A 13,591-nucleotide genomic window follows, 5' to 3' on the forward strand; every position below is an offset into this window, starting at 1 on the left:
CTTTTTAATGTAATCCAATACTTGCTTCTTTTTAATTGGGTGGTTAAGCCCTTTAACATTAAAAGTTGCAAAATTCAAATTACACCCAACACAGTCAAAAACAGTTAAAAAGCTCCTTGCTACACTACAAACTAAACTTAAACAAAAAGTTAAACTCACTAACCTAAAAAAAATGTAAAAACCCTAAAAAACCCCCCCCAAAAAACACCTTAGTGGTCCCCCCCCCACCCACATGGGTGTGGTCAATACTACTAGTGGGAGATGACTTCAGAAGTTTCAGAGTCATCCCCCCCCCACCCCCCCCAACCGATCTCCACAGAAAAAAGTATATAAAATAGTGACATTCAGCCCACAGATTCCATTCCACAATCAGCTTGGTCATCTCCCTTTAAATCAATCATCGCTGAGTTTCCGGTGCCGCCTTCCTGTTTCCATTCCCATTTTTCTTCAGATAGACCTACAACTTTGACTTCTTCTGCAACTCAAAACTTGTCTGATTATCTGGCAAGGAATTGGCAAAGGTTAAAGCATCACTATATTTTCAAAAAATTGAGCTTGAAAATTTCCATAAAATACCTTCAAGACAGGCAAATATCTAAAAGCAAATATATACCCCTTCTTCCACAGAACCGCTTTCGCAGGATTGAATTCCTTGCATATCCTAATAATATCTTGACTCAAATCAGCATTTAAAAATAAAACACTATTGCCTTGAATCATCAAAGCACTCTGATTTTGATGAGCTTTTTGTACCACAAGACACATCTCTCAATCTTGATACCACAGGCAATGAAGAAGAATTGCCCATAGAGGTTGACCTGGGTAAGGTTTTTTCCTTATTGCTCTATGTGCTCGATCTAATTCCAATCCATCTGGGAAGGACGCTTCACCCAACATTTCTGGAAATGTTTTAAACCTTTGTGGCCTACCTTCCATAATTATTGCTGCTTCCATAATATTCGCTTCTTCCTCTTCTCTTGCTCGTTGTCTTGGGTAAACTTGTACCTCTCACTTTGTTCGTTTTAGATTGGTCACAGTGTTCGAGCTACCGAAAGAAAATAGACACACACACCAAGAGCAGTTCAGTTTATACGTCTTTATTACTAAATCTAAATTCACACTACAATATGCAAGCCCTTCCCAATTATACTTATCAATGCCTGGACTGGTCCCAACTGCTGAAGCGAGGCAACGACTGCACACTTGTAGTAGGTTGTCGGGGCGCCGGTAGCAGCTTCTCTACCTCCCTCGACCGGGATGTTAGCTGGACTCTTGAAGTTCTTCTTGCTGAGAGATGTTGCCACCTCTTGGAGAGTCTCTCCCTTCAGCAGTGGGACCATGGCTTATATTACCCAAAAGTTGTTTACTTCAGATCTTATCTCTTTGAACAAATGGTTTAATTATCTTCAGAGTCTCCTGAAAGTCTGCGACCAATAAAAGAAAACTGCTCTGGGCCTCATAAGTGTAAATTAGATAATGTCTTTCTATTCAACTGCATCCTGGGCCCCATGGTGTAATTTAGATGTGTCTACTAAATATGCATCCTGGACCTCATAGTGTAAACCAGATGTGTCTACTAATTCTAAAAAAAACAGGCAAGTTCTCAGCCTTGCAGAAGCAAAGACTCCAAAAGTAAGAAACAAAGTTTAAATCTTCCATTTCACTTGTATTTCAGCCTGGGGCAACCTGCCTGCGGGTTTGGACCCCCTCACCCTGAGCTGACATCGTTGGCCTGGTGGAGGCTGATCGCACCCGCAGCCCTGACCCGGTCGAGGGTAATGCACATGCGCAAGGACTTGCGTATGCCCAGTTCGCCTGACGTGCGGAGACAAATGTCCTCCAATGCTGCGCTAGTCACAGCAGTGCCGCCGGCCACGCACAAGTGCTCGCATTCTTGGTTGGGATGCTTGCTCTCGCGTTCCTTGGCCTCGTCAGGTGCACGCCAGGTCTTGCACTCACACCCCCTTACTCCATGGAGGGACTTACCGCACCATCTTGCATCCCCGAACGCATGGAAGGCACCAGTGCAATACTCAACTTTGTCTGTAGGATCCTCTGCTGCTTTGGGGCCTCTCCAATCGATTCCTGTGGATCTTTCTGGAAGGTTAGCCTCAATTCTTCTGCACTTTCTGCACGTTTAAAAGTTAATTTTTTCACTAACTGACCTCTTGTTTTCTTCATTGTTGCTGTAGACAAGGTTTAAGCCACTTCTTCTTCTCCTGTTACTTTATTGCTTTTTTTGGAAAATGTTATTTTTGAAGTCATACATTCATCCATATTTGTATATATTCAAAATTCATTGTACAATATCATCATATAAACCATTATCACATGTTGACTTTAAAACCAAAATCTATTCTACCCACCCATTATAGCAGAAGAAATAATGTTAAAATAGTGGGATTATCCAAAGGCAAAGAAGGAGAAAATGTGATTTGTTTTTTAAAGATATTTGGAGAGGAACACTTTGAAGACAAGATTTTAATCGAAAGAGCTCATACAGCTTTGAGACCAAAGCCAGGCCCGAGCGAGAGACTCCAATCTCTCCTGGTTAGATTTTTGAACTACCAAGATAAAGGCTTCTAGGTTTGGTGATGAAAAGGGCTAAGGAATATAGAAGTTTGAACTATGAAGGGGATAAGATTTTCCTTTATCCAGATTTGAGCCAAACTTTATTAAAGAAAAGGAGAGAATTTAATCAGTTAAGAAAGTTTTGTCTGATAAAGGTTACAGATTTGTGTTGTGTTATCCTGCTACTTTGAAATTTTTTTGTACAGAGACGTTCCTTTAGTAGTTCTATCTAAAATTGGGTCTAAAAAAGTTTTCTGTATAAATTTTTCATCATCTACATTTGGTGCATCAAGATTTAGAGGAGTCCACAATTTTGAATATATACCATCATGTAGCTCCTGGCGGGATTGCATTTTAATTGGAAGATTTTTCCTCACCAAAATGCCACACCTCTTGATTTAGAATTAAATGATTAAGCTGCCATGCACCCAACCCAGTCTCTTTTTAACTTCAGATGTTCTTTCTCAGTTAAGTGAGTTTCTTGCAGAAAAGCTAAGACTGCTCCCATTTTCTTAATATGTGCCAATACTCTTCCCTTTCACCGACTCGTTTAACTCATTAAGATTAAACTTCATAAATTTCACTGTTGCTCATCTTAATAGTCCACTCCTTCCTCTGCCCTGCTTGTGGCTCCTCATCCCCCAATGTTCCTATTAAATATCCAATGTATCTGCACAATTAGTAACAGATATATAACTAAATATAAACAAGAAGGAAGCCACCCTCCCCCTCAATAAGTGTTGATTAAAAAAATCCCAACAATAACTCCCTCTATTTTATGGGTTGCAACTGAAGTCACATTAACCCACATGAATCAATAAGAGTTAGTGACTCATCTCCTCCTCCAACCCCCTGGTATTTTAATCAAACATCCGTGAACTACTCTTTGCAGACGATGCCGCTTTAGTTGCCCATTCAGAGCCAGCTCTTCAGTGCTTGACGTCCTGCTTTGCGGAAACTGCCAAAATGTTTGGCCTGGAAGTCAGCCTGAAGAAAACTGAGGTCCTCCATCAGCCAGCTCCCCACCATGACTTCCATCGGGCACACAAAACACAAAACGGTCAACCAGTTTACCTATCTCGGCTGCACCATTTCATCAGATGCAAGGATCGACAATGAGATAGACAACAGACTCGCCAAGGCAAATAGCGCCTTTGGAAGACTACACAAAAGAGTCTGGAAAAACAACCAACTGAAAAACCTTACAAAGATAAGCGTATACAGAGCCGTTGTCATACCCACACTCCTGTTCGGCTCTGAATCATGGGTCCTCTACCGGCATCACCTACGGCTCCTAGAACGCTTCCACCAGCGTTGTCTCCGCTCCATCCTCAACATCCATTGGAGCGCTTTCATCCCTAACGTCGAAGTACTCGAGATGGCAGAGGTCGACAGCATCGAGTCCACGCTGCTGAAGATCCAGCTGCGCTGGGTGGGTCACGTCTCCAGAATGGAGGACCATCGCCTTCCCAAGATCGTGTTATATGGCGAGCTCTCCACTGGCCACCGTGACAGAGGTGCACCAAAGAAAAGGTACAAGGACTGCCTAAAGAAATCTCTTGGTGCCTGCCACATTGACCACCGCCAGTAGGCTGATATCGCCTCAAACCGTGCATCTTGGCGCCTCACAGTTTGGCGGGCAGCAACCTCCTTTGAAGAAGACCGCAGAGCCCACCTCACTGACAAAAGGCAAAGGAGGAAAAACCCAACACCCAACCCCAACCAACCAATTTTCCCCTGCAGCCGCTGCAACCGTGTCTGCCTGTCCCGCATCGGACTTGTCAGCCACAAACGAGCCTGCAGCTGACGTGGACTTTTACCCCCTCCATAAATCTTCGTCCGCGAAGCCAAGCCAAAGAAAGAAAATATATACAAAAAAAGAAAAAAAACATTCAAAAAGCCACAAGAGGAAAAAAGTATACAGTGTTTAAACTAACGACTCATTATATACTTCTAAACAATGTTAATACATCAAAACATATCAGTAACCATTATACTTCTAATTCTTCATTCCTTCTGAATATTTGGAAGATTTTGCACAATTTCTTCTGCTTGTGCAAAGCTAAAGGGGAAAACTTGTTTTTGCCTCCAGACAAGAAAATTTTCAAAGTTGCCAGGTGGCACAGTACAAATCTGTATTCCTTTTCCCAAAGAATCTTCTTAACTGGGTTAAATTCTCTTCATCTTTTCAATAAATCAGCACTTGTATTGGGGTAAAATAAAACTTTACCCCCAGCTTCAAGACTCCTCCGATTGGCTAAATTAGGGGTCTTGGTTGTTCCACGCTCAAATTGAAAACTTGGGAGATCATGCCTCTGTGATAGCTGCCCCCAAACTGTGGAACAATATTTCTCTATCCATAAAATCAGCCCCTTCTTTTAACTCTTTTAAATCCAAGCTGAAATTTTATTTTTACTCGCAAGCGTTTTTAAATGATTGTTGATTGTTGACACATTCTAGATATACTGCAGCTCGGGTACCCATTTTATAGCTGCTTAAGTTGAGATTGTAATTTATGATCTATACAGGACTTTGGTCAACATGAGTTGTTTTAAATGCGATGTATAAATAAAATTAAACTAAAATAAAGAATATTCAAGTGAACCTTTCCTCGCTTTTGCCCCTTCTGCTGGTAGTGTCAGAATCTTCTCTCTGTCTTGATACCGAAGAAACTTAATGAGTACACAATGTGGATTCTGATTTTGGAAGCGGTATCGGTGTGCTCTTTTAATCTCTGAGGTGCTCGAAACTCACTTGACCCAGTACTTCAGGGATCCATTTTGCAAAAAAAAAATCATTTGTATTTTGCTTCTCCACTCCTTTAAGACTCACTATTTTGATATTCCTTCTACTGAAACGTTTCAATATATCCATCTTTTGCTGAGGTTTCTGGTTTTCCATAACTGGAGCAGTATTGGAATCTTCCACTCTAGTAACTCTGTCATCCATATGTTGCATTTCATCCTGTACTTTCTTAATTTCCCATCCAGTTTATCAAATTTTAAAAGTTTATTAACAACATCCAAAACTCTCTTTATTTCTTCTCTCACTTTTCTCATTTTATGAAATTATTTAATTAATAAATCGATGCTGGCTATATCCTTTTACTTTTAAAAGTTTTAGTTTCTTTGAATACCTCCTCTTCTAGTAGCTGGGCTTCCTCTTCCTCTCCATCCTCTTCACTCTCTTCACTGCTGGTCCATTTGGAGCTTGACTCTTCTTCTTCCTCCTCTGATGGTATTTTGGAAGGCCCGGGTTGTTCGTGCATGCACGGTGTGGTTCTGGGTTCTTCTCCGATGTCATCTCCCCATTGCAGGGGAGCAACGTTGGTAGAAGTCCCTTCACCGTTCACTTACCCAGGGAGTAGCTTGGATGCTAACTCCCTGCTTTTAAATTGCAGCAGCCCTCAGATCTTTCTTGGAGTTCTCATCGTGTCGGTCTCCAGGTAAGGCAGCAGCTACTTTTTCTTCTTGGAGGCATCTTGAATATGTTGTAGAAGTGTTCAAATGTATTTTTTTTAAAGTTTAATAGTTTAAAGCAATCTGTAGTCTGCACTTTTTCTTTTACTTGTTCACCAGGAGGGTCAGGCTTCTACGTCCTATCCCTACTGCATCATGTGATGTCCCCCTTTATGTGTTTATCTAGAAGCTGATTGTATGCTATTATCATTTCTGCTTTTATCACTACTTAACAGCTCGTTCTAGGAACCTACCACACTCTGCTTTTAAAATAAGTATTTTCCCCATGCCTTTTAATTTGGGCAAACAACATGGGCAAAAAGGAGTGTTCCTATTTTGTACTGTTCTAGATGTACATGGTAAGTCATTTTGGCCCATGAGTCCGTGCCACCCAATTTACACCCAATTAACCCCCAACCCTTGTATGTTTTGAACAGTGGGAGGAAACCAGAGCCCATTGGGAAAACCCACACAGATTTGGGGAGAACATACAAACTCCTTACAGACAGCATGGGGATTCAAATTCCCTTCCCGATCGCTGGTGCTGTAAAGGCATTGTGCTAACTACTACGCCAACCATGCCACCACCTTTGTAATTAAAAAAAGAGGTATGTATGAAAGCAAATGAAAACAGCTGATTCCACAAATGAAGTGCTTAGCCAGCTCCTGTTCACACCACTGACCCATGACTGCATTGTCAGATCCAGCTCCAACAGTCATCAAGTTTTCAGATGACACAACAGTTGTTGACCTCATCACCACAATGACAAGTCACACTCCAGAGCAAAGGTGGAAAATCTCATGATTCAGTGTGAGAATAACAACCTAAGTCTCAATGTGGACAAGATGAAGGAGGACCAGAAACGACCACTCTCTACTACACATTAATAACTCAGTCATCGAGAGAGTGGAGAACACCATGTTTCTTGGCATCAACTTAAGGGACTTATCTTGGACGCACAACATCTCCTCACTTGTCAGAAAGTTGCACTAGCGACTGCACTTCCAAAGATTGAATAGCCAGTTTCTGTTCTTGTGTCTTTGGGTCTTACAGAAATAATTCCCTGAAAGGTCACAGGGAGATGGAGAAGGCATTTGACACACTGCTTTCATTGGTCAGGGCACTGAATACATGAGTTGTAATTTTATGTACAGAGGTATATTCAGGTTGCTTTGCTATAGGAAGGAGGATATTTGAAAGAGTGAAAAATATATTTGAGGGCTTGAGTTTGTAGGGAAAGGCTGGATAGGCAAGTACTGAGGGTGATAAGTTTAATGAACAAGATGCCAGAGAAAGTTGTTGAGGGGATATAATTATGATATCTAAAAGACACTTAGGCAGCTATATGAACAGGAATTGGTTAGAGGGATATCAGACTAGCTTAGATTTGCAACTTGGTTGGTGTGGATTAGTGGGACCTAAATGCCTTTTTCCATGCTGTACAACTTAAACTCTCTGTCAAAGTTGGATGGTAGATCATTGTAATTTTGTTGTACATGCAGTTTCAGCAAATAATTAGGAAGGCAAGTGAATGTTAGCATTTATTGGAAAGAAAATGGAGTACAAAAGTCAGGAAGTTTTGATGTAACTTTGCAAAATTCTGATAAGGTTGCATCTGGACGACTATGTTCTGTTTTGTTCGAAAGGGTGCGCAATGTAATTGAATTGGAGAGAGTGTTGAGATGCAGCAGATTGCTGCTTGTAATGGTTGAATAGATTGAGACAATGCTGAACAGAGCAAAGATAAATAAGAGGTGATCATATTGAAGTCAGAATTTATTTGGTTTTAAAACTGTGAGAGAATTTAAACTGTAGCAGTCCATTATTTTCATTTTATTTTCTACCTGTATCAAAATAATTCTCTATCCTTAATGTTACAGCATGGTGGAAGGAATGTGAAAGGACTCAAAAACCAGTATCAATAGAAATTTACAAGACAATGGCTACTTAAACAAAACTGGTTTTATTTTCTTAATACATAATAATAAGGTCAATACTTTACTATTAACTTAATCCCCTTCTTATTCTAAACGTACATTTATATAATGTTTGTGTTCAGGAAAGTTCAATCATTCACTTTTCACTTCTCCAAGTTCACTGGTATCGGGCAATCTTCCATATTGGACAGATATTATGTTCACTAGGCTCTGGTGCTTTAACTTAAGTTGTTACCACTTAGGAAAATCTTGTTGGTTTCAGAGAGATGTTCATTGGACACACAAACTGATTTCCTTCAATTAGCAACTGAAGTGTCTTACCGAAGAAACTTTCCCCCTCTTGGGATTTTCCAGAAGAACCTCTTCCAAGTTACCATAAGGAGTTATTTTTCCCCTATTCTAGGAGAAATACAATAACCAACCACAATCTCTGTAATTGACTACAGCGATTTAGAATAGGCTAAACTCGTTACTCAAAACCTGTCTTGAAATGGGGTCTTGTAGCAGGTCTCCAAAGTTGAAGCCTTCACCACAAACTGTTGAAGAATACTCTGACAGACAATGGATGTTTTCTCTGTTTGCAAAATCACGTGGCCCCTCTTAGGGCAGCAAATTTCAGCCAGACATTTAAAACTGTAGCCCCAGTTTAAAAGCAAAAAACTTCTAAGTTTTTGAGCCTGGACACTGTTCAAACATGCTGGTCCATTAACATGTACTTGTGAAACTCTCACAAGCACTTGTTTTTGCAAAACAACTGTAGAGACAAAGTCCACCTTTTGCATAACTCTTGCAGAGTAAATGAGATGTTTGTGAAATGTGACCCAACAACTAAACCTCACAATTTTACCATTTTTAGATATATTTTATTAACTTATTCCTTAACAACACTGGACAATGAAGATTGTACTTCCTGAACACTTTTGGGTATACTTCATGGACTTTGGGCTGATGATCACGAAAATCACCTTAAAAATTTCCTTTCATGTACTGTTGTTTAGATAGCACCTATTTTTGTGATTTTCTGTCATATTTTAAGTCTACTTTAAGCTGACAAAAGCATGAAGTGCAACATGTCGTTGAAAATTCATTTACTGTATTCACACTTGGACAACATCTCTCCTAATCTTGGTGCATTCAATGATGAAAATGGTGAAATATTTCACCAGGACATTGCGACCATGGAAAAGCAGTATCAAAGTAACTGGAATCCATCAAAGCTGGCTTTCTATTGTTGGACACTGACATGGGAGGCCTCAGATGCTGAGTACAAATGAAAATCAGTGGCAAAACATTTTTTGGTCAGTTGAACTGTCAGCATCATTATGCAATTAAACATGATAAATTCAATAAAAGTTAATGTTTCTCCAACTTGTGTGATACAGCACATCTGAAATTATCCTTGTGTTTAGCTTGAAGTTGTCTATCATAATTCCTAATGTTTTTTCAGGAAGCAACCCTTTTGAAAAAAAATTTCTGGTGTTATTAGTGATCAATTACTTGAAATTCCAAGCTTATTATGAGTTCACAATTTGTCCTTCATTTCTTTGAATGTGCATCTTGAAATCTTGGATATCATGAATAAAGTCGTAGCTTTTAATCCCAATGCAAATAACATAATTGTATGAATTTTTTATTTTCTTGATTCTATTCTATCATTCAGTTTGATCACAACTGGTATATTTTTCGGTATCATTTTAGTGCTTTTATTGTTTTCCCTTGATTCTTTTGCCTCATTAAACAATATATTCAATTTTGATTTTGTATTATTCATCTACCACCTATAGCCTGATGGAAGGAATAACTCTCCACATTCTACCTGGTAGAATGTGTGATCGAAGAGTATTTCTGAGTCAGATGTAAATTATTTGGTTTTAATTATAACATGGAAGGAATAACTCTCCACATTCTACCTGGTATAATGTGTGATCGAAGAGTATTTCTGAGTCAGATGTAAATTATTTGATTTTAATTATAACATATTCCTCCTAAAATTTCAACTTAAAGAAACTGCGAATGTATCTACTGGTCCCTTTTATTATTTTAAACATTTTAATTGAAGTAACTCTCTGCTTTCTTTATTTTTGCTTGCACCAAATCTTCTTGTTAGGTTGGCTTATACAGTACATTTCCGATTATCCAAAATGCTTAGAACCGGATGTTTTTCAGTTACCTGGATTTTCCGAATACCAAGAAATGGCTATAAGCAGTCGAGTTTCAACATCAGAATACTTGCATCAGCTGTTGCCGATCCCCGACGCATCCCCACTGCCATTGTTTATCCACCACACCTCCCTACTGCCGCTCCTGCCCGAGACCCCAAGGTCACCGCTCCTGCCACCATTGCCGATCCCCAACACCTCTTCACCACTGTCGCCAAGCCAATCCTTTCTGGGAGCTCGAGGTCCCTGCTCCTGCCCAAGAGCCTGCTCTCCTTGATGATGCAGGGTCAGTGGAGAACCAAGTGCAGTGCAGGGTAAAGAAGAAATTGAAAGAGAGAGGGGAGGCAGTTACCTGAAACGTGGACAATCTCCCCATGTACTGCCTGACCAGTTGCTCACTGATGACTCAATATTCTAGCCCGCTTATCTGAGCCAGCTTCTGTTTCTGAGCTCTGTTATTACCAAGTTGGCACTAACAGTGTGTCAGAGCCTCACACGAGCACATCGGGTGAAATTTTTTTTCCCCAATTTATGCCGTCATGTTGCTGCCAAAAAAAATTTTCAGATAACTGAGATTTTCGGTTAAATGGTTTTCGGATAATTGGAAACGTACTGTACCATGAATGGTTACAACTTTGTGGAAACACTTTTTCTTTCAGTAAAAATGTTTTCATTCCTTGCTGAAGAAGATGAAGTAGACATTTATTGAAAATGTGTAAGTTGATGCAATTTCTCGAAAGTTATTTTTTGTTTTTGAACAAATGGATTGTACAATGTACTGAATGAACACAGCAGGTTAGTAAGACCACTCCATTTTTTTTTAAGTGAATTGAGTATTAAGATTCATTTTTAAATAATAGAATTTAAATAAGAAAGTTTTATTCCACACCTGTGTACAACCTGGGTTAGCCACATTTGGAATACAAAATATTGCTTTGGTTGCTGTAGTATGAAGACAATGTAGAGGTGCCAGAGAAAGTAAAAAGAAAGATGAAAATAATACAAAGATTTGTATATCAGGAAAGGATAATAATTTTTCCTTCAGAAAGTGTGAGTTTGATTAATAGTAATTTTTAAAATTATAGGTTTTGACAAGATTTAATGAGAAAATATTTCTAATAGTGGGGAAGAGCATAATTAGAGACTGTCATAAATTACCACGAAATCCAATAGGGAGTTCAGAAGTAACGGACTGGAGGACTACCAGCACAAAGTGGTTGAAGCAAATAGTGTTGATGTTTTTAAAGATGGGCAGGACAAACATGTAAAGAAAAAGGGAATAATTAAGTTATTGGATTTAGATGAAGAAAGCCAGAAAGAAGTTGATAGAGAATAAATGCTAACCGATTGTGGTTATATCATGTAAATCTTATAAATGGTAGGGATGGCATAGTTAGCCCAACAATATTATAGTTCCGGTGACCTGGGTTCGAATTCAGCACTCTCTGTAAGGAATTTGTATGTTCTCCCAGTGACCTTGTCAGTTTCTTCCGGATGCTTTGGTTTCCTCCCACAATTCAAAGACACGTGGATTAGTAGGAAATTGGTCACATGGCAGTGTGGGCTTGTGGGCCAGAAAGACCTGTTGACATGCTGCATCTCTTAAGTTTTAAACTTTTTTTAAATAGTGCTTCATTATTTTATCTGAATGTTTATCAGTTTTATATTTAATCATGGAAAATGAGATTCTTGTGTTAGTACACAATGCTTCATTTTTAATCAAAAATACTCTTTGCAGATACATGACCAGACCAGTGATGAGTGTCCCAGGCTTATATGATCCAACCACTATTATGAATGCTGATATACTAGCATACTGTCAGAAGGAAGGATGGTGTAAACTAGCATTTTACTTGTTGTCATTTTTTTATTACCTTTATGGGTAAGTTATTGTAAAAGTTAATTAAATTTTGAATATGTCTTACCCATTTTCTGTACCTTCTGCACCACCAGAACGCTTTGCATGATTTAAAATGATTTCAAGTATGTTTTTCACCATCATTGGGGAAGCTAATTTTCCATTGAGAAATTTCAGCACTAAAACTGTCATTGCAAATAGAAGAAATGAAAAATAATGATTTAATGTTAAGCTTGAATTTTGAAATCTTACCGATTTTATTTATTTATTTTTTTTAAATTTTTTAAGACAAAAAGAAAATAATTCTTAAGTTGCAAAATACTTCAGGGAATTGTTTTTTTTCTTTTTGACATTTAGCTTTTGGGTCAAGTGTGAAATCTAGATGCATATAATGTGAGCATCAGTAAAGAGGTTATTGTTAAGTAGGTGTTGTAAGTTAACATTGAGGTTCTGTGGAGGAGATGGACTATCCCAGTTGGTATGTTGCCTCCCTGATGCCAGGGACCGAGATAACTCAGATTGTGTTCACGGCATTCTCAGTAGGGAGGGTGAGCAGCCAGATGTCATGGCCCATGTAGGGACCAATAATGTGGGTAGGAAGGATGAGGAGGTCCTGCAAGGAGAGTTCAGGGAGTTAGGTGCTAGGTTGAAGGACAGGTCCTCCAGAGTAGTGATCTCGGGATTGCAACCCATGCCATGTGCTGGTGAGGTGAGAAAATAGGAGGATAATACAGTTTAACAAAGACATGGTGCAGGAGGGAGGGCTTCAGGTTTCTGGATCATTGGGCTCTCTTCCCAGGTAAGGTGGGACGTGTTCCAACAAAACCTTTTGGTTCTGAACTGGAAGGGAATTAATGCCCTTGTGGGCAGGTTTGGTAGTGCTGCTCTGGTGGGTTTAAACTAGATTTGCAGCGGGAGGGAAACCAGAGTGCCAAAGCAGATAGAATAATGGAGGAGATGAAAGATTGTTAAAATTGGATGCACTCTTAGAAGTCAACAGGTGTGCTTTCAGCTGTGTCCGTTTCAATGCAGGTAGTATTGTTGGAAAGGCATACAAGGTTAGAGCATGGATTGGCACATAGAATTACGACATTGTGGCCATCAGTGAAATGGTGCAGAAGGGGTCGAACTGACAGTTCAATGTTCCGGGCTTCCATTGTGATAGAATGGGGGAGATAAAAGGGGGAGGAGTGGCATTGCTTGTCAGGGAAATTATCACATCTATGCTCAGGCAGGACAGACCAGAGGGCTCATCTAATAAGGCTACATCTCCAGGGCCTGACAAGATATTCTCTCAGCTCTTGAGGGAGGCTAGTGTAGAAATTGCAGGGGCTCGGGCAGAAATACTTAAAATGTTCTTAGCACCAGGTGTGGTGCCAGAGGATTGGAGGGTAGCTCATGTTGTCCCATTGTTTAAAAAAGGCTCCAAAAGTAATCCTGGAAATTATAGGCTTTGCATCACTGGTAGGTAAATTATTGGAAGGTGTTCTAAGAGATCAGATATACAATTATTTGTATAGCCAAGGACTGACTAGGGATAGTCAACATGGCTTTGTGTGTGGTAGGTCATGTTTAACCAATCTTAGTTTTTTTGAAGAGGTTACCAG

The 13,591-nt window shown here is 39.6% G+C and overlaps 1 protein-coding gene across 8 annotated transcripts in view; it reads left to right on the forward strand.

Annotated features, from left to right (window-relative positions):
- The window catches only part of cnih1 (cornichon family member 1), a 44,257-nt gene that overhangs the window by 26,346 nt on the left and 4,320 nt on the right, over positions 1-13,591 (forward strand). For 2 of the 8 annotated variants that reach the window (XM_069916987.1, XM_069916991.1), the window contains 2 exons: positions 5,972-6,016; positions 11,865-12,008. In XM_069916987.1, coding sequence (XP_069773088.1) covers positions 5,972-6,016; positions 11,865-12,008 — 189 coding nt within the window. The other 6 variants (XM_069916988.1, XM_069916992.1, XM_069916990.1 and 3 more) reach the window with 5 other exon arrangements.

The sequence above is a fragment of the Narcine bancroftii genome, chromosome 2 (assembly GCF_036971445.1).
Source record: "Narcine bancroftii isolate sNarBan1 chromosome 2, sNarBan1.hap1, whole genome shotgun sequence".
In the NCBI taxonomy this organism is placed as follows: domain Eukaryota; kingdom Metazoa; phylum Chordata; class Chondrichthyes; order Torpediniformes; family Narcinidae; genus Narcine; species Narcine bancroftii.